The sequence below is a fragment of the Dryobates pubescens genome, chromosome 8, assembly GCF_014839835.1.
Source record: "Dryobates pubescens isolate bDryPub1 chromosome 8, bDryPub1.pri, whole genome shotgun sequence".
Lineage (NCBI taxonomy): Eukaryota > Metazoa > Chordata > Aves > Piciformes > Picidae > Dryobates > Dryobates pubescens.
The window spans coordinates 17000214-17018089 of record NC_071619.1 but is presented as its reverse complement, the minus strand read 5'-3'; the positions used below and the strand labels follow the sequence as shown (position 1 = coordinate 17018089).

Sequence of the window (17876 nt, the reverse complement as noted above, 5' to 3'; positions counted from 1 at the left end):
TGCATCTCCCAGTGAAAGATGGAATATGGGCTGTGATAGCATAAGCTGTCCTCTGCTGTGGTGTAAAGGATCAACATTTACATTCAAGCACAGTCTTCTGGGACTATCAGCTTGCTGCAGGTGACATGGTGCACAGTGACAAGATAATTTCACCCTCTTCATCTCTACATTAGGGAGCTGCTGTGTGAGTGTGGAAGTGAAAATGTTTCATCTGGATTGGGATGGGGAGGATTCAAGCAGTAAGCAAGCTGCATAACTGATGGAAGGCAAAGGAAAAGAATCCCAGATTCTAGTATTAGTGTTATCTCATAACTTTTAAACCAGGCTCATAATAGTCTTAAAAAATAAAAGCATATTAAAAAGAATAAAGATTGAAGGTATGTATGTATTGGTAGTGCAGATTTGACTCTGTTTTTTAGTTACATTTGCTTTTTGACATTTTTTTTTACAAGACAGGACAGCAGCAAAAAGGTAGTTTACAGAAGGAACTTTTTTTGTCCTAGAAGTGGAATTACTTTGATGCTTTTCTTTGAGGGGGCTGTATGGCCACACTGTTAATTTATGTTATGCTCTAAGCAGTCAGATGATCTTGTAGACACAAATAAGCTTATGCCTGAATTTGATGGGAACAGGAGAAGCCTGGTTTCCTTTGATGTAAGCATTGTCACTGTGTAAGCTGTGGTAACAGGGTGAGATCACAGAAGGCTATGACAAAGGATGAGAGTTGCTGTGAACTCAAGGCTGTGTCAGTGACCTTCCAGAAGACTATCAATGAAAGTAAGGCTGTAAAGTACATGAGAAGACTTGGGGTTGAGATGACAGTGTCAGGAGAATTCCTCTACCTGTAGCACAAAATTGACCCATTGTAAGTTCAGTTTGATGGAAATGGGGCTGCTAGAAGCCCCTTGCTACTTCATTGAGGCACATACATTTCAGCTTACAGGATCAAACAGGTCATGCTGTAGGGGAAATATCTATCTCTTGTACAGAGCTGTACATCTGCAGTATAGAATGTTGCTGCCTTCTTTGGCCAACACACGTGTGGGGGAACCTCAGGTTTTTTTTCCACACAGCTCCTATTCCAGCCAGTGCTTCAGCCCCAGACTAGGTGGAGAATGCTTATTTCAACTCAATGAAACCTGGCTCTTGGATCATCCTCTTCTGTTGCAGATATGATGATGGTAATAATGACCTGGTTTACAATAGTTGTGGCTGAAGCAGAGTTCCAGCTTAAGGGGCAAAGCTTGGTCTAGAATCCAGATTTCCTTTATGGTTTACTAGTTTATCCTGCCAAAGCCCAGCTGAGTTGTGTAGCACATGCATACATGTTTCCTGGGAGAGTTTGTTCATGTGATTGCAGAGTGCTTTGCCATCATAACTGGAAGAGAGTCAGTGGCTGCCAGCACTTCCATACTGCTAAACTCTCCAGCTCCAAGAGATAAAACTTTCAGTGCCTAGTTTCATGGAACAGTTGACTGGTAAGAGATGATTCAAACTGTAAATGACAGAGTATCTTTAACTTCAAGTCTCGTTTCAGAATGGACAGAGCACCTGACCTCACGGGGCAGCTGGAGGATTCACCTGGCAAAGCAACACAGCAAGAGCAAAGCCCTGATGACAGACACAAAGCAGAAGTGCTGGAACAGCCTGCACACAGCAAGGACAATCTACCCCTGAGCCATAACCTCCAATGGGATACCCTAAGCAGACAGTTTGTAGAGTATGAGCAGATGGCTCCATTTCTCATCCCAGAGGAGCAACAGAGAAAGCTGTTGGACTTTCTTCCCCTCTTCTTAAAGGTTTGCTCTTGCTGTTGACTTTGGTGTAGATGCCATAGATGTAAATTTGGGTTTCTGTTGCTCTATTCACCATATAATGAACATGAAGTAAGCAAGACTTGGTGAGATGAGGTTATACAGAACAATTTTAGATTTGCTGGTCATTAACTAATATGAATAGCAAGAATGCTTTCCATGTGAAGGTCATTTTTTTTTTGGAGTGAGAAAATGAGGGAACTTTTAGAGTGAACTGTCAAAGTGAAGAAGTTGTTGTTACTGAACAAAGGTGATGAAAGCTATAAAATCTAGGCACCTTAGAAATTAAAATTTGGTCAGAAAAGCAGGAAATAGCTTGTTTATCAGGTCACATGAGAAATAAACATAAGTACCAGGGGGTCAAAGTACCAGGAGGCAAGCTGAATATTACTAAGGTATTGGCAATGTTGTGCATATACTTACACATCATGTTTTTCCCTTTTCTGAGCTTCACATGCTTTAGGGCTGACAAAAATTATTTCCTGAATTTCAGTAATGCTTGCAAAGAGGGGCTTCAAATTCCTAAAGGCTATTTTGGCTACAGAATGTATTTGAAATAAGGATGTGATTTTCTCATTAGTTTGACACATCATTTTGTGCTCTAAGTGAGAGATTCTTCACCTTCAATTTTCTTAGATGTATCAGTGGAGCTTTGCAGAGCTTTGCAAAGCTTTGTAGGTGTTTAAACTCTGATGAGTGGCTAGATCACTTTGTCCTTGCATCATTGATTTAGGAGTACACTGTGAAGGATTTGGCCCTTCAACTTTGAGTCATCATGCCCTTCCCCATATGACTTTTATTTCCTTCATGCACCAGCCTTCTGCTTTATGTGAAGGCCATGGGTTGGCTTGGTGAAATCTGTCTCAATTTGAGTTGTATGTGTTATGAAGTTCTTACAGAAACTATCTCACTTCCTCCTGTTTAACAGAGGACTCTGCATAACTCCTTTCCCTTCTTGCAGAATTTTAATCTCTTGTTCTTCCTTTCCTTGTTTGATCCTGTAAATGCCAGTGTATCTCTGTCTTTCTGTCATAGACTGTTTTATCTCTTACTCAGGTGGCTGGAGAGAGAGAGGGCACTAACCAGGAGCTGCCTGGGGTGTGGGGGCTCATTACTCACTGATACTCCTTGATGTAGAAGGAAAAGGTGTAGGAGGAAAATGTTAGCCATCTGCTTGTGATTCAGGCCTAGTCTGGAGTAATTTTAATGTGCCCTCTGTATATTCCCTCTTGGTGCCTCAGAAAGTATCAGAATGTTCTATTACAGGGCTGACTTTTGAGCTAGCATGAAATACAAGGGACAGATGGTTACAGCAGACATAAGGAATTTGTGGTAAATGGAATGTGTGGTAAAATTGAGCATGTAGAAACAGACTTAAGAGGAAGGAAAAAAATCAGATTACATTGATTCCAAATAATCTGAGTTTCTTCTGAAGTCAGATATCCTGGATTAGATGTTTTTCCAGACACAGGTCTTCTGTAGGCTAAAGATTAATACGGTACCAATTAGGTCTGTTCTTAAAGGAGAGCATATTGTAGAAGTTGATGTCTGACCCACAAGAAGATCACCGATAAAAATCAAATCAGAACATTAATGACCTGGTCTGTAATGAGATGGATGAGCTAATTATTTACACAACAGTAGCATAGCTATGAACCTTTGATTGCTGCACTATGCTGATTTTATGAGTCATGTTTTTCTGCCAAAATTGACTAGCATTGAAAGTCAAAAACTTTGTTAATGTATTAAAACCAAGAAAATCTGAACAACCCCAAACAACAAAAAACATGAATACTTGAAGCATCTTTCTTGTTTGCTCATTCTGTGATTTTTGTATATTTATTGACTTGAAAGTAGTTCAATTTCAGGTAAATCCTAGCCAGTATTCAGCTACCTGGGAGCAGTAGTCTTGTATTACCATGGTTTCTTTTTGACAGGTTTGATGCAAATTCTCCATGAGAGCAGCACTTCCAGCCCCATTTCAGTCTAAGTAGCTGAGACTACAATGACTTGCTGAACTGAGAAAATACAATTTTTATTTTTAATTTTTATCCATTTAAAAACTCTTATTTTGTTTATGATTAACTTTGCTTTAGGGGAGACTGTTTTTTGGAGAAGGATATGCATTCAATGTAGAAAATAATGTAAATGAGCTCTAGTAGGTGCATCACATGATTCAAAAGGTAGTTCCAGATTGGCATCTCTATCTGTGGTGTCAGGCTCCTGCCTGTCTGGCAAATACTGTTACAGTGACTGGGGAGGGATTTTTTGCAGGGATATGTTAGCTTTATTTATGTTTATTTTTATGTATTGGTACTTCTCAATCTGCCAAAGACATTCTGCATCAGAAAAACTAAATGGACACTCTTGGATTTCAGACCTGGGAACAGTCTCCTGGAGTAATTGTATTCCCCAACCTTCAGCTGTTAGCCAGTGAGCTTTCCAAGCTTCTGACAAAAGAAATTAAGAGGAACCTCAATGGTAAACCTGCAGGTAATGATCTCATACCATGTCCACTGCATCCACTTCCTCTAGGAATATGCTGTCTTCATCAGTCCTCTGCTTACCGTGAGGGAAATAAAGGGGGACCAAGAAAATGCTAGGTGTAGCAAGCCAGATCTTTTAGTAGGTGTAAGCTAGTGCTGATTTTGGATGACTGCACTGAAGATGTGGCCTTGTATGCTTTGACAATCTTGGTTTTGGAATTTTGATAGTTGGAAATGTAGAATACTGTACCTATGCAGTAAAACAGTAGGCTATACATTATTTTGAGGAGCTTTCCTTAATGATAAACTTCCTGCTAGCCACGCATGGCTTTCCTGGTGGCTGTTGTACATTCTTCACCCTGGTCAGCTGGCAGACTTCATGAGCTGAGTTTGTATTCCAGTGAAGCTTGTCAGTTTCAAACTGCCCAATGTTGAATCATAATCCTTTTATGGGTGTGTTTTTTTTTTCTTTTATTGCCTTCAGTGGACTTCTGTGACTGTAGTTGTGTTAAATTTGTGAGATTTGTTTAAAAAGAATAGAAGCAGCATTTGCATCTTTTATTAAGGAATTAAAGTTTCATGGTTTTGTGTAACAGAGGAAGCTCGCCTGGCTTTGGAGCAACTGCTGCAACAGAAAGGGGAAGCAGAAGATGGCCATTTGCTCCTTAAATCAGTGTATCTGCTTTCACAGACTGACTTGGTAAGAAAATTTGTTGTTTCTTTTGTTTGGTTGGTTTTTTCCTTTTTATTTTGGGGAAGCAAGGTAACCACCCCACCAGTGTGTTATAAATGTAACACCCAAGTCTCACAATTTTTGCATTAGCCCCAATATTTTGTGCTTCAGCATTCCCAGGATATACAGTCAGATAGAGGACACTCCACCAGGAGGGAAGTAAACCCTGTGCTTTCAGATACTCTTTCTGTTTCGATCATCAGGCAGCTGTTTTTCTACTGTTCTGATTTATATTTTCCCATTGTGTGTCACTGCTTTTCAGCCTTTCTTTGTCACTCCAACTTACATATCAAAAAGCTGACTAGTAAGGATCTGCCTGTGAGGTAATGCAGTGATTGTATTTTCCATCCTGATAGCCTCTCACTGAAGCATTTCAAAGCATTGCATAAACTCTACTTGTACAGTCATCCTCAATGAAGACTGGCATCAGCAGTACAGCCTACTGATGAGCATCAGGGATGTGCTTATCCTGGACATTGAGCAGTGAAGTTTGTCTTGTCTTTGTTCAGATACATGAAAATAAAATCTTACTGTCAGTTTCTAGTGGACACAATGTGTGTTATAACGAGCTCTATAGAATTACATATAGTTAGTCTCAGCATGAAGTTCCTTGTGGGGTGTGTGATTTTCACAGATTAAAGACCTTGTTATTTTTTGTAGCACACACACACACAAAATCATATTACAAGTCTTGCTCTTCTGTTTAATTTGTTGCTGATTTTTGCTGTGATGATTATGTGTTCAAGCAGGCACACTGGGACTTCTCTGTAAGTTGTACCTAGCTGCAGGTCAGCTGGAGTGGGAAGTCCTGGCAACATACCCTCAGTATGTTTACTTCTTCCAAGAGGATTTGTACAGCCATGCTATATGATTGTCACACTTGTATGCCCTAGAACACTTGTAATGACAAAGCTTGCTCAAGCAGCTCTTTCATCTGCCATGACTACACTCAGTGTGCAAAAAAAATCAAGGAAACTGTGGTCAGTTTCTGGAGGTGATGATTTCTATTTTCCTTACTCAGAGAACTATATGGAACATCATTGCATCTGGCCTTCCAGCTGCTCTGATGCAGTGCCTCTACCTTTTCTTTACTTTTCCTCTGAATAAAACCAGTGATGATGAAAAGACAAGTGAGGATGACTACCAGACACGGGAAATGCTTGTAAAGGTGAGATGTGCCCTTGACAGTTCATTTGCTCCGAGCATCTGATGTTCACTTAGGCTTTTAGCTGGTTATTGATTCAAACTGCCAACAAAAAGGAGTAAACCTGGACTGACAAGCATCAGGAGCATCATCTGAGGTGATTCTGCTATAGCTCTTATTTTTATGTTATACAAAATGACCTGGCTTTATAAGCGGAAACAAATCAATTAAATATCTTGCTAGTTTTAGTTGTTCATTTCACTGCATGCTTTCTCCTGGCATTGGTATCAAACTATAATCCTCCCCCCTCAATGGATTTTTTCTTCCTCTACCAGATATTTGTAGAGGTGTTTATTGAAGCTGATGTTTGTTTGCTTTTCAGATAATGCTCAATATGTACAGAGAGGAACAAGGTATAGAGGAACTTCTGGCCTCTGATAAGCTTCATGCATTAATTATAGCAACTGCTTCCCTCTGGGACCAGTGTAGCCACTCTTGGAAAGTACCTGCAGGCTGTGTGCTGAGAACAATTTCAAAGGCTCAGACCAAAAACAGCATTGTGTACTTACAAGGTTTGTTGTAGTAATTTGGCTTTTCCGTTCCCCATAGCTGTAGTGACAATGAATTCTCCAGAAGAGTCTCCCTGGGACAGATTTTAATCTCTACACAAACTCATAGCCAGTCAACTGCAAAGCATGAGCTCTAGGCTTTCTAGACAGGAACTTGATTTGGTACTTGATAGCTGTCTGGAAACTGAAGGGTCTTTTCTATGCAAAAATTAAGCCACACTTTACTGTCAATCTTTCTTGCCATGGAGTCACTCTGTATAGGTATTTTCATTTTTTTTTAAATAAAAATTTGGCTTCCTGGGTGACATTGAAAGACTAGTAGTAGGAATAGTAGTTCTAAGAATACTGAACTGTTCAGACACAGCTGTTCTGAAACAGCTGGCCCTCAGATTAGACAAGACACCTAGGCTTCATTGCTCAGAGCAAGGTGTCTGTACCCCACTGCATATGCCTCATTGAGCAAATATGTATGACTGACTTTGTACAAGTAAGTATGTCGGCTTCTGCTAACCTTGAACTCAGACCACTGGATTCACTGCCTATGAATTTTGTTGAGTTGGTGGGTTGGAATGTTATGCTTCTGAGACTGAATCACCTTGTAAGGCTTAAGTGAAGAAATGCATATGCACTTTAAAACCAGAAATGTTCTTCATGTAGCCCCTGAAATGAGTGTGATGTTCATATATTCTCCTGTCTTTTTCTCTCTAGGGGAAGAGTTAACTGACATATATTTTACTGGGAAATAACCCTTTAAACTAGTTGTTCCATTTTTGTTACTAGCTCTGAACTTGTTTGACTGTCAGTTTTAAAATACTTGCCCTTTATTTTCTTTTTCTCCCCTCCCCCCACCCCCCCACCCTTTTATTCCCTACAGCTGTGGACTGCATTAAAATAGCTATTCAGAATCTCTTTAGACTGGCTGATACCCTACCTGCTTGTGATGTGTGTGAAGCTGCTAGTATTGTCTTATGCTTTGTGAAGGATTCTTATCCCATATCATCAGCTTTATTAACAGAGTTTGAAAATAATGATGGCTACCAATTATTGCTAAAAATTTTACTCAGGTAAGTAGGGAGGTTTTTAGGTGGGCTACTACGGGATGGTATAATAGACTGGGGAGGAGTGGGGAGGAAAATGGGTAGCTCCTGTGTGTTCAGTAACCGGTAGTATATGCAAAACGTTTGTGTTGCTAAGGCATGAACATACAACTGACCAAAGTTTTGTTCCTAGATGTGAGGGATTGCAGAAAACTGAAGGAGACCCCTATGTGGATGAGATCTTGGACATGCTGACTTGCCTCACAACCTGTGGAAAAACTGAACTGAAAGTTTCTGGCAATATTGTACACCCACAATTATCACATTTTGATTTTGAATGGAAACAGTCTTCTGGTAGAGTATATATTTGTTTATATAGATCAGTCATGGCAAAATAAAGCTCTGTTCATTATGTACCTTAAGATGGAGAAAGGAGTAGGAGATGGCATCTTCTGATCTGTGTGCTCAATGCTACAGATGCCTGAATGCTACCTACATCAAACTGAACTGATTATGTCAGCTGTAGGGTCTGATACAAGGTGGACAATATAACTCACAGTCACATCCTGCATGTCTGTGAATCCTATTTCCACTCTCAGACACAATTTACCAGTATAGTTATCACAGTATAACTAAGGTTGGAAGAGACCCCAAGGATCATCGAGTCCAACCTGTCTCCACAGACCTCATGACTAGACCACGGCACCAAGTACCAAGTTATGGTACTTGCAGTCTTAAACAGCATAGATGTAAAAATGATCTTACTTGGTTTTATCTCACAGGATTGACAGTGAAAAACCTCCAGGCTTTTCAGGTGCTGCAGACCATTTTCCAGAAGAGTAATGATCAGCACCTGTGTGGAAGAATCTTGGCAGCAATTGGTACCATATGGGCCTGGAACACAGTGAACTTCTTTCTTCTGGAATGGACGCTACAACCTATCAGCCAGTTTACTGACATAATCCATTTCAAACCACACCCAGTTCAAGTCCAGTTCTTCAGACTGGTGGAGTCCATAGTGCTGGACCTGTCCTATGTCCCTCATGAAATTTTGAAGAAAGTTCAGTGTTTGATAAAGGAAAACATAGTGCCATTCTGCACCTTAGCAGCGCTCCAGTGCCTTCTCAGCATGACCCAGAAGGACGTGTTATTCAGTGACATATTCCGTGACTCTGGGCTCTTAGGGCTACTGATGACAATGTTGAGGAAGCAAGCCAAGATCCTGAGGAAGTCAGGTACAGCTTAATGTCAGTGGCAGTAACTGTTGAAGTTAGGAAATGAATGAATCTCTACAGTCAATTTATAAATTTTATAACCTGCATAGTTTCTGCCTGCAAGCCAACTGGCTGAAGTTTATGCTAAGCTGAGTCCTCCCTGAAATCTTAGCTGCTTATCATTCTATTAGCTAGCCTAAACAGTTTTGGGTATTTTTCACCAGTGTGTGATGGATTATTATTCAGTCCACACTTTTAAACAAGGTCTTAATTCAGGGTTCTCTAGAATGCTAGCTTGAGAGTACAGAAAGTTTTGCACAGTATTTAGATCCTCTGTAAAATAACACCGAGTCCTGAGGATTGATGATGGAAATTGGTTGCTTGAATTTTGGCCATATATTACCCACAATTACTACCAACAATTGCCATCTGATATAACTATCGCCTGTTATGAAAACAGGAAGACAATAGTCCTGGTGTAGGAACTGTGGGATAGAGTTGACTTGGGGGACAGACTCACGTATTTAAAAGTTTATAACTGCTATTTCAAAGGAACAAAAATGCATGATCACATTTCCTGTGCTGTATGAATTTGAAAATGCTTTTAAATTTCAGTGCAATTGTTGTTTAGTAAAGGAGGAGTGACTCAAAGTACAAGATATAACTTCTGGACAATTGAATTATTTATACATACATATTCCAAGCAACAGAAGGAATATGAACTGCAAGGACACTTAGATTTGCAGTATTGATGCCAGAGAACTGGAGTTTTGTCCAAGAGTACTTAAATAAAGATTGTCAAGTTAAATACTAAGGTTCTTAAAACTTATCTTCTGGTTATGACCTGGTGCTTAGGGGATTTCTTCAGTCTTTGCATTAATTACACTGTTTTAGATAATTTTTTAATATAAATTTTATAGAATAAGTGATTGGCTATGGAATTTGTAAATTTAAGCATGCAGATGAAGTGGGACAGGTGGGAAGATACTGTGTGAAGTGATCATTACATCCCTCTCTTGGTTTCCATAAATTTAACCAGCAAACTTCAAGACACTTAGGTCTAAAAATAATCTACCTTACACTGTCTGTTCCTGTAAATGTTTTCCTTTGAAAATGCAGGGAGTTTCTGATCTTCAATTTTAGTTTAGGCATTTACATCCTGCATGCTCCTATACTATTTTACTATTTTATTTTTATAGCTCATATTCTGTAATGTTCTTTTATTTGTGTGTCTTCCTACCAAGTATCACTAAACAGGTAACTCTACATCAGATAAGTGGAAACTAGTGTTTCCTATAGTTATGCAGTAGGTCTGGGCTGTAGAGCATAGAACCAGACCTGTGTTTCCCAGTCTCAGACTAGACCCTGATCACTAGACAATGCCATGACTCTACTTTGTTACTCATTTTAATGTTCAAGTAGTCTTTAAGAGAAAGAAAACTATAATTTGCTAAAGAACTGGTTTTCCTTTTTTCTTTTTCTTTCTTCCCCCCCCCACCCTCTTTCTTTTCTTTTTTAATGTATTTTATCTATCTTGTGTAAGTTGCACTGTGTTTTTTGATATATTAACAGCTGGATGCCAGCTGCCTGTCTTGGAAGAAGTCACTGAGAAGGAATTAAATGCTGTGATGTTGAAGATGGTAGCTGCCCTTACAGTGAAGTCTGTAAGGAACACTGGTAAGAACTGACCTGTGACTGCCATTACCTTTGTGATATTTGGTAGTAAGTGCCCAAGATATATCCTAAGGAGTAGTGACAAATTTCCTCACTTTTCTGCTTCTATGAGAAATGGAGGACAAAATTTAGAAATATATGGGTAACAGTGTCAGAGTAGGAAGAAAGGTGGCAAAGATATTCTTAACTTGCATAATGAGCCTTATTCCCATAATCACCCTGCTTACCTCATCCATGTCTATGCTTTTGAAGTGTTTGTATAGAAAACACTAACTTATCTTCTGGAAAACAAGACAGTATTTGTTCATCCATCTTCCATGGTATCTATTAATTGAAGTCTTGATGGGATCAGACACATACTAAGTAACGCTCATACATTTAGTATTGACATGCTTAAGAAGTTTATAATCTTAGGGAATCTTATGGAACACAGTATTACTGAAGGAAAAGCTTCTGAAGACTGAAATTCACTCAGTTCTTGATGATTAAGAGACTGCAGCATCTGTCTTATGAGGAAAGACTGAGTGATCAGGGACTGTTTAGTCTGGAGGAGAGAATGCTGGGAGGGAATCTTACAAATTTCTACAAATAACTGAAGGGTGGCTGTCAGGAGAATGGACCCAGTCTCTTTTCAGTGATACCCAGTCATAGGATGAGGGGTGATGAATGTAAACTCAATCACAGGAAACTCTGTCTCAACATGAGAAAAAACTTTTTACTGTGAGGGTGACAGAGCACTGGAACAGGCTGCCCAGAGAGGTTGTGGAGGCCCCTTCTCTGGAGATGTTCAAAACCCCCTTGGATGTGTTCCTGTGTTACCTGCCCTAAGTGCTCCTGCTTTGCAGGGGGGTAGGACTGGATGATCTCTGCAGGTCCCTTCCAACCCCTAGCATTCTGTGATTCTGAGATACTGTCATAAATTATTAAATAGCCCCCTCATAAACTAAAGAAATGTTGAAGATGAAAACTAATAAGCTGTCTTATTTTTTTTGTTTATTATTGTGATGGGAAGCTGTCATCTCTGATGATTGGAAACTCTGGTTATCCACTCTTGTGCCACTCAGTTTGTGCTACCTTTAGCCTAGCCACCTCTTCTTCTTCCCTTTCCTGCAGTATTTGTAGAAATGTGGCAATTCACATCAACACTAAAAATCCACCTGTGAAAACTACAAATAAAGGGTAGTTTAAGTAACAAACAATAGCCATTTTTGTCCACAGTTGTTCTAAAGGACTATGGAATGGTGCCATATATCAAGATATTCTTGGATGATGAGTGCTACAGAAGTGCAACGCTCAGCATCTTGGAGCAGCTATCAGTCATCAACTATGAAGAATACATGAGCATTATTATTGGGGCTCTCTGTTCTTCTACTCAAGGGGAACTACATCTAAAAATAGATCTGCTGAAGGTAATTTATGTGGAGCCCTACTTGGCTGTTGTTTACTTTGAGAGTGGTTTATGAGAAATTACTCTTGATCTCACCCCTAGCACCGTGGTTTTTCCAAGATGCTAAGTGCAGAAGAAAAAAAAAGCCACAAACTAGTTTTTTATTCTAGTAAATTGGACTCTGATTTTTAGCAATGTGTGCATAGTAAACACCTTCACTTAGTACCAGATTGTGAAGTGTATTGAAGACTTAAATAATAATGCAGGGTACAGTTGTATGAGTGGTTCTGTGTAACATTACAGAGAAAGGAGAAACAAATGTAAACAAAAATGGAGGATATGCAGAAGGAGGATGCATGAAAAGGTGAAGGGGTAAGATTGGAAGAGGCAGGGTAGGCATGAGATGAACAGCTCAGTTCTGGTAAGTTTCCAAGGTTGTCATTTCTTGAATGCACCAGTGTTGTGGAAAAAGAGATGTGACATGATGGAAAAAGGAAGAATCAGGAACATTTAGAGGAAAAATTAGAGCTGTTCTTGACCTCTATTGTGTTTGTAGAGGATCTGATGCAAAATTAATGGAACAGAATCAGTATGCTTCATTTTGATTTAAATCATAGGTAGCAAATTAAGAAGCAGACGTGGTCTAAGCACTGATTTAGTTTCATTCTACTTTCTCCAAGAACTGTGAACCAAATTCACATTTCATCACAATATTGCAGCTGCTTCTGTGATAAAAGAATCATGTTACTTTAAAGAAACCTAAATGTGACAAAATTTATTACTTTGATTTGAAACAGTAAACTTTAACAATATTTGTGGGAAAGTTGAGTCTGATGTCCAAACTCATATGAAAATAAATGCAGCTTCAATGTCTAATTTTGACAAATGATAACTGTATTAAAGCATAATGTAAGCAGATGAATTTATTATCCTACATCCATTGGGACTGTGATTATGTTACATACAAATTCAGATTGATTTGCTAATATATATTTAGCTGTTAAAGCCTAAGCCCAAATGTAATTAGCACTGCTGTATTCCAGCATGGCACACAGACAATTATGAGGAATAACAAATGATGGAATGTGAAATAAATTCTGTTAATGTTAATTGAGTTAGGGGGTTTCCAGCAGACAGCAGTTTTACAGATTCAAGGCAGAGGACTACTAACTCATAGGCGATTAAATTCTAACTGAGTTAGAGCTGGAGAAAATGTTGTTACTGTTGACCTTCTCTGAAATCTGTTAATGCCATCCTGATAACTTCAACTCTATGTTATTAAACTTGCTCCCTGCTCGTGAGACTCTGCCTGGTTTGATATATTATCATGCAAAATTGAATGACAGTAATAGAGTTCCCCCTCACCCTTCTGTTCTGACAACCCTTTATCACAGTCCTAGATCCTATTACAGGGAGATATATTTCCACTGGAAAGCGTTCTTCTTCAGCAGGTTGTGAAATGAAACTCTTTCATTGGCTCTCTGTTGGGAAACATTATAAGTAAAATTAGGCCTTTCCACTGCTAAAAGGCACAACCTTAAATTTGAAAAGTCCCTGGTGCCTGAAAAAGCATCATATTTACAACGTTAATTGTGAAACATCCCCAAAACCTGGGACGGATTACATTCAATTGCAGTAGAATATTTCCTTGCAAGCTTTATTTTTTGTCCCAAATTTTACTTCCGCCACCATGCTCTTTAAATTATTATAACTTTTTTTGTGTAAATGAATGTGTGATATTGTCATGTGACATTCACTTATAACCTGCTTTAAGCCACTTGAAATTAGAGACAACCTAATGACATCATTGCCTTGCAATACCTTTATGACCTCTTTCCTCCAAAGTGTTGTCCAAACTCCAAAAATACCTCTGCTGATAAATGAAATGATTACTACCTTTCTTCATGAGAAGAGCCTGCTGCTTGCAGTGTTCTTTGGGGCATCCTGTGTCATTGTTTTTATAGAAAGTTTCTGCTCAGTCACATGAACAAAAGTCTAGTGTCACTCCTCATGCGTATTCAGAGCTGTCAGAAAACTTGCCTATAGAGACCTGTGTTTTCTTCTCATTTTCTGTATGAAGTTATTTGCAATTGAATCTCTGCTTTCATTCATTTTAGGTGGTGTTGTAAGTTAAGGGAAATCAAGAGTTAATTGGTATAACTACAAAGAAAAGTCCTCCAGAGGCTAGAGAGTCCCAGGGGAATGGGCAGTTCATCCCAGGATATTGTAGTCTGTACTGTATTTCCCTATTTAAGGGAGTGTACAGCCAAATCTCTCTTCTCTCCATCTTGGGACATGCTCCCGCTGTTATCTTTTGTGAGGGAGATGGCCTTCTTCTGGCCTTGGCTGGCACTGAACTTCCAGCTATGCCACTGGGCCAGCTGAAGCCTGCAGTAGACCTGGGTCTTGGGGGGTGGGGTGTGGGGGGTGTGCAGTTTGCCATGCTCTTGGGCCTGCTGAGGCTGAATGGGCTGGGTGATTTTGGAAGGCTCTGGAAGGTTTTGGCCTGGTAAGTCCAAGTGAAGAACTGAGCCTGATTTGTGAATGTATTCCTTTTACATTAATACCTTTTGTATATATTTGTACATTGAATTTCCATTTAAACTTCCAATCCAGTGTGGAGCTTTTTTTTTTTTTCACTCCTTGGGAAGGGACAAAATATCTTTTCTGTCTTTTTACCCTGGGCAGCTTATGGGTTGACACTAGGACACAATGACAGAGTGTGAGAAGACTGATGAAAGTATAGCCAAAGGTCTCAAACTACCTCTGGGCAAACTGACTAGGATATGTAATGATGAAAATCTCATTTCTTTGCTTATTCCCATGATCACCATATCTTGTCTGCCATGGAGTCAGGCTGACACCATGGACAGCTCCATGTTTGACAAATTGGGTGTATGGGGGAAGGGAGGAGAAGTTGCACAGTGGTGACCTTTACTTTGACCAAACATTTTTTTTTTCTTCAAAGACTGAAATTTCAGAAAGAATTTTGGGACAAACTTGGAGTTTTAAAATATTATGAAGTTTCTTTGTCCCTTTGTTAAGTGCTTCTTTTGTCTCCTTTCTTCATAATGTTTCTAGTCACTCTTGAGGATATTGGAGAGCCCCAAGAGCCATTCAGCTTTCAGAACCTGCAGTGGATTTAATGGACTTCTGTCCCTTATCTCAGACATGGAAGGTGCGTTGCAGGACCCTCCTGCTGGGCTGTGGATAGCAGTTGGACAGAACTCCATACTGGAGCTTATTTTCTACACACTTCAGGGTATAACGGCAGCCCTGCACCTGGACCCTGTCAACAGCAATTTCTTCCAGAGAAATGGTCTGTTTGAAAAGATGGCAGAGGATCTTGGGTTACTTGGATGCTTCTGGACACACGGGGAATGGCAAACTCCTGTGAGCCTTGAGAAGACAAGGACATTTGCAGAATTCTTGGATGCAGCTCTCTGCTCTTCAGAACCTTTCCCAATGTGGTTAAAGAACTGCATATGGATTTTGAATTTTCTTGATCGCATGATCAAAGGAACCCTCCATCTGGACAGCTACTTCAAGGAGACAAAGTCAGAGATGGGAGAGGCATCAACAGATGATCAAGAGGGATCCCAAACTCAAGAAGAGAATCTTGTTGCTTTCAAAAGACCAGATAACAAGTTATCTGTCTCTGCCTATAGGCTAAGTGGAAACCCTGAAGAGAAGTAAGTCTTTTACTACAGGAAATATAACAATAAGACTTCTGTCTGTATTTATATTGTAATAAACTGAGGTAATCTGCCTACAACAAACAAGTCCACAACAAACAAGGCCACAGTCCCAATTCCCAGACCTCCAGACAGCAAAAATCACCACTTTTTGAAAGGTTGATGTAAACATTGTGGCATGTATAAAACAGTTTATTGATGGTGGTGATTGTGTGAAGTCCATAGCCTGCAACTCAACTATGTGCATAACAGAGGCTCAGGGAAGCTAAAGGAGAAAGAGCAGATCAGTGGCAATGCTAGGAAAGATATGGCTTTGTGTTCTGCTTCGTCTTTCTCAAGTTACTAGATCTGAAACATAAAGCAAGGCGTCTTAGCTCCTTGTATTGTTTTGCCTTTGAGCTATGAGGCTGTGTGTGTGAATATCAATAGGGGAAAAAGGAGTCACATAATCTGAGATCCGTTCAATTCACAGGGTCTGATTTGGAACAGTTTGACTTTGGTTCTGGGGTGACTTTTGTAAAGACTGAAAAAGGAAGCTAGATTAACTAGGGATAGCTGTAGAGTGCATGCAAGCACAATAGAGGAACATATACAGGCAAGTTGTCAATATTGAGGTCATGTGGCCTTTATCCTTTTCTGGCAGTAAATTTTATGAAAATAAACATAAACTGTCAAGTTCCCAGAGTTTCTGCAAGCCTGATGCAGCTTCCTCTAAGCTGTACTTCATGCTCACACTTCTTCCTGAAGAAGGCTTCAGGAAGTCAGAGGCAATGCACTTGAAGGAGGAACTTGAGTGTAGTCAGTGTAGGTGTCCTGCGATGCTCCTGTGGGAGCCTGTGACTGAGGCACAGGAAGATCATCATTGTAACTGGATAATATTCTAGTACCATATGCTGTCCTGTGGTCAATGATGCTGCAAGCTGCTGAGCCACAGGGGAATGGACCCTTTCATTCTCATCTGAAAAGCATCCATCTGTGTTCCTCACTGTATAGTAATGTTTGAAACACCTTCTGTGAAAGATGAGGTTTCTGTTTTTCCTTTTGCTCCTGGTGATTAGAGTCAGTTTGCTGCAAATTGTGAATCTTTCTTTAGGAAAGAAGCCCATCTTAGTGCCCACCATAGCAGAATGGCTGCTGCAGTTGCTGCTGTTACCACAGACTCACTGTGCTAATGGCTTTTTGGGTTCTTTGCAGTATCTCATTTTGCCCCCAGATCCTCTTATTAGTCTCAATTTTAAGTAGTAGCCTTTCTAGAGTAGATTTGATATTCACTTCATGGTATTGGTGGAGGTAGATGGAATGGAATCGTGGGGCTGACTGGATAGCTGTGTGGCAGGAGTGTGAGAGCTGGGATATTTGCAGGAGTGAGGAGCTGGTACATGGAGGCAACTTTTGTACTAACAAAAGCCAGAGACCCTCTTGGAAAACCACAGAAAAGGCTGGAGATCAGGCTTATTTAATACTCTTAAAGGGGAGTGTGTGTGCAGCACTGTCAGGAAAGCCAAAATGTAGTTCCTTCTGTTATTCCTTCTCAAGAGCCCTGGGGGGGTGTTAAACCCACCAGGCAGCACTCAAAAATAACAAAACACCTCCTTTAAGTGTGGTTTGATGGTGGGTGGAGGGGGGAACACAGGGGAGATGGGAGGAGAGTCTATTTTCAGTATGTGCTTTTTTTCTTGCTTGACATTTCAAAATTCACCGACATTCATGTCAAGTATGGGCAGATGTGTCTAAACGGGAGCCACCACTGCCCTAAGTCTCTGTACCAGATCTGATTTTGATTTGTTACATAGAAATTATTCTTAATAAGCAACTTCTTTGACATTCCTGAATGTGCAGTAAGAATTGTTTGTCACTGTGTGGCACTGTGTCACACATAACTAGCTGCTCTGATATATAAGGTGAGCTTTCGTGGAAGTGTCTAACATGTTCATTACAAACTTTTCACCTTCCTTTAGATACCTTGAAGAACCTTTATACTAGTGCTCACTTCTACCTATACCTTTGGTTTCATACATTCTGTAAAGTATATTGTGGGTTTGTCTGTTGCTTTTTGTTTGTTTTATTCTGGGTTTTCCTTTGTTTTGGTTTTTTTTGGTGGGTTTTGTTTGGTTGGTTGGGGT

At 39.9% G+C, this 17876-nt stretch overlaps 1 protein-coding gene across 1 annotated transcript in view; it reads left to right on the top strand.

Annotated features, from left to right (window-relative positions):
- Nucleotides 1-1538: 1538 nt before the first annotated feature.
- The window catches only part of WDFY4 (WDFY family member 4), a 125730-nt gene continuing 109392 nt past the window's right edge, over nucleotides 1539-17876 (top strand). Inside the window, exons 1-11 of the mRNA XM_054163688.1 lie at nucleotides 1539-1799; nucleotides 4193-4307; nucleotides 4897-5000; nucleotides 6055-6201; nucleotides 6560-6749; nucleotides 7621-7810; nucleotides 7977-8137; nucleotides 8566-9018; nucleotides 10570-10674; nucleotides 11890-12080; nucleotides 15140-15750. Coding sequence (XP_054019663.1) covers nucleotides 1539-1799; nucleotides 4193-4307; nucleotides 4897-5000; nucleotides 6055-6201; nucleotides 6560-6749; nucleotides 7621-7810; nucleotides 7977-8137; nucleotides 8566-9018; nucleotides 10570-10674; nucleotides 11890-12080; nucleotides 15140-15750 — 2528 coding nt within the window. The remainder of the gene's footprint in view (nucleotides 1800-4192; nucleotides 4308-4896; nucleotides 5001-6054; nucleotides 6202-6559; nucleotides 6750-7620; nucleotides 7811-7976; nucleotides 8138-8565; nucleotides 9019-10569; nucleotides 10675-11889; nucleotides 12081-15139; nucleotides 15751-17876) is intronic.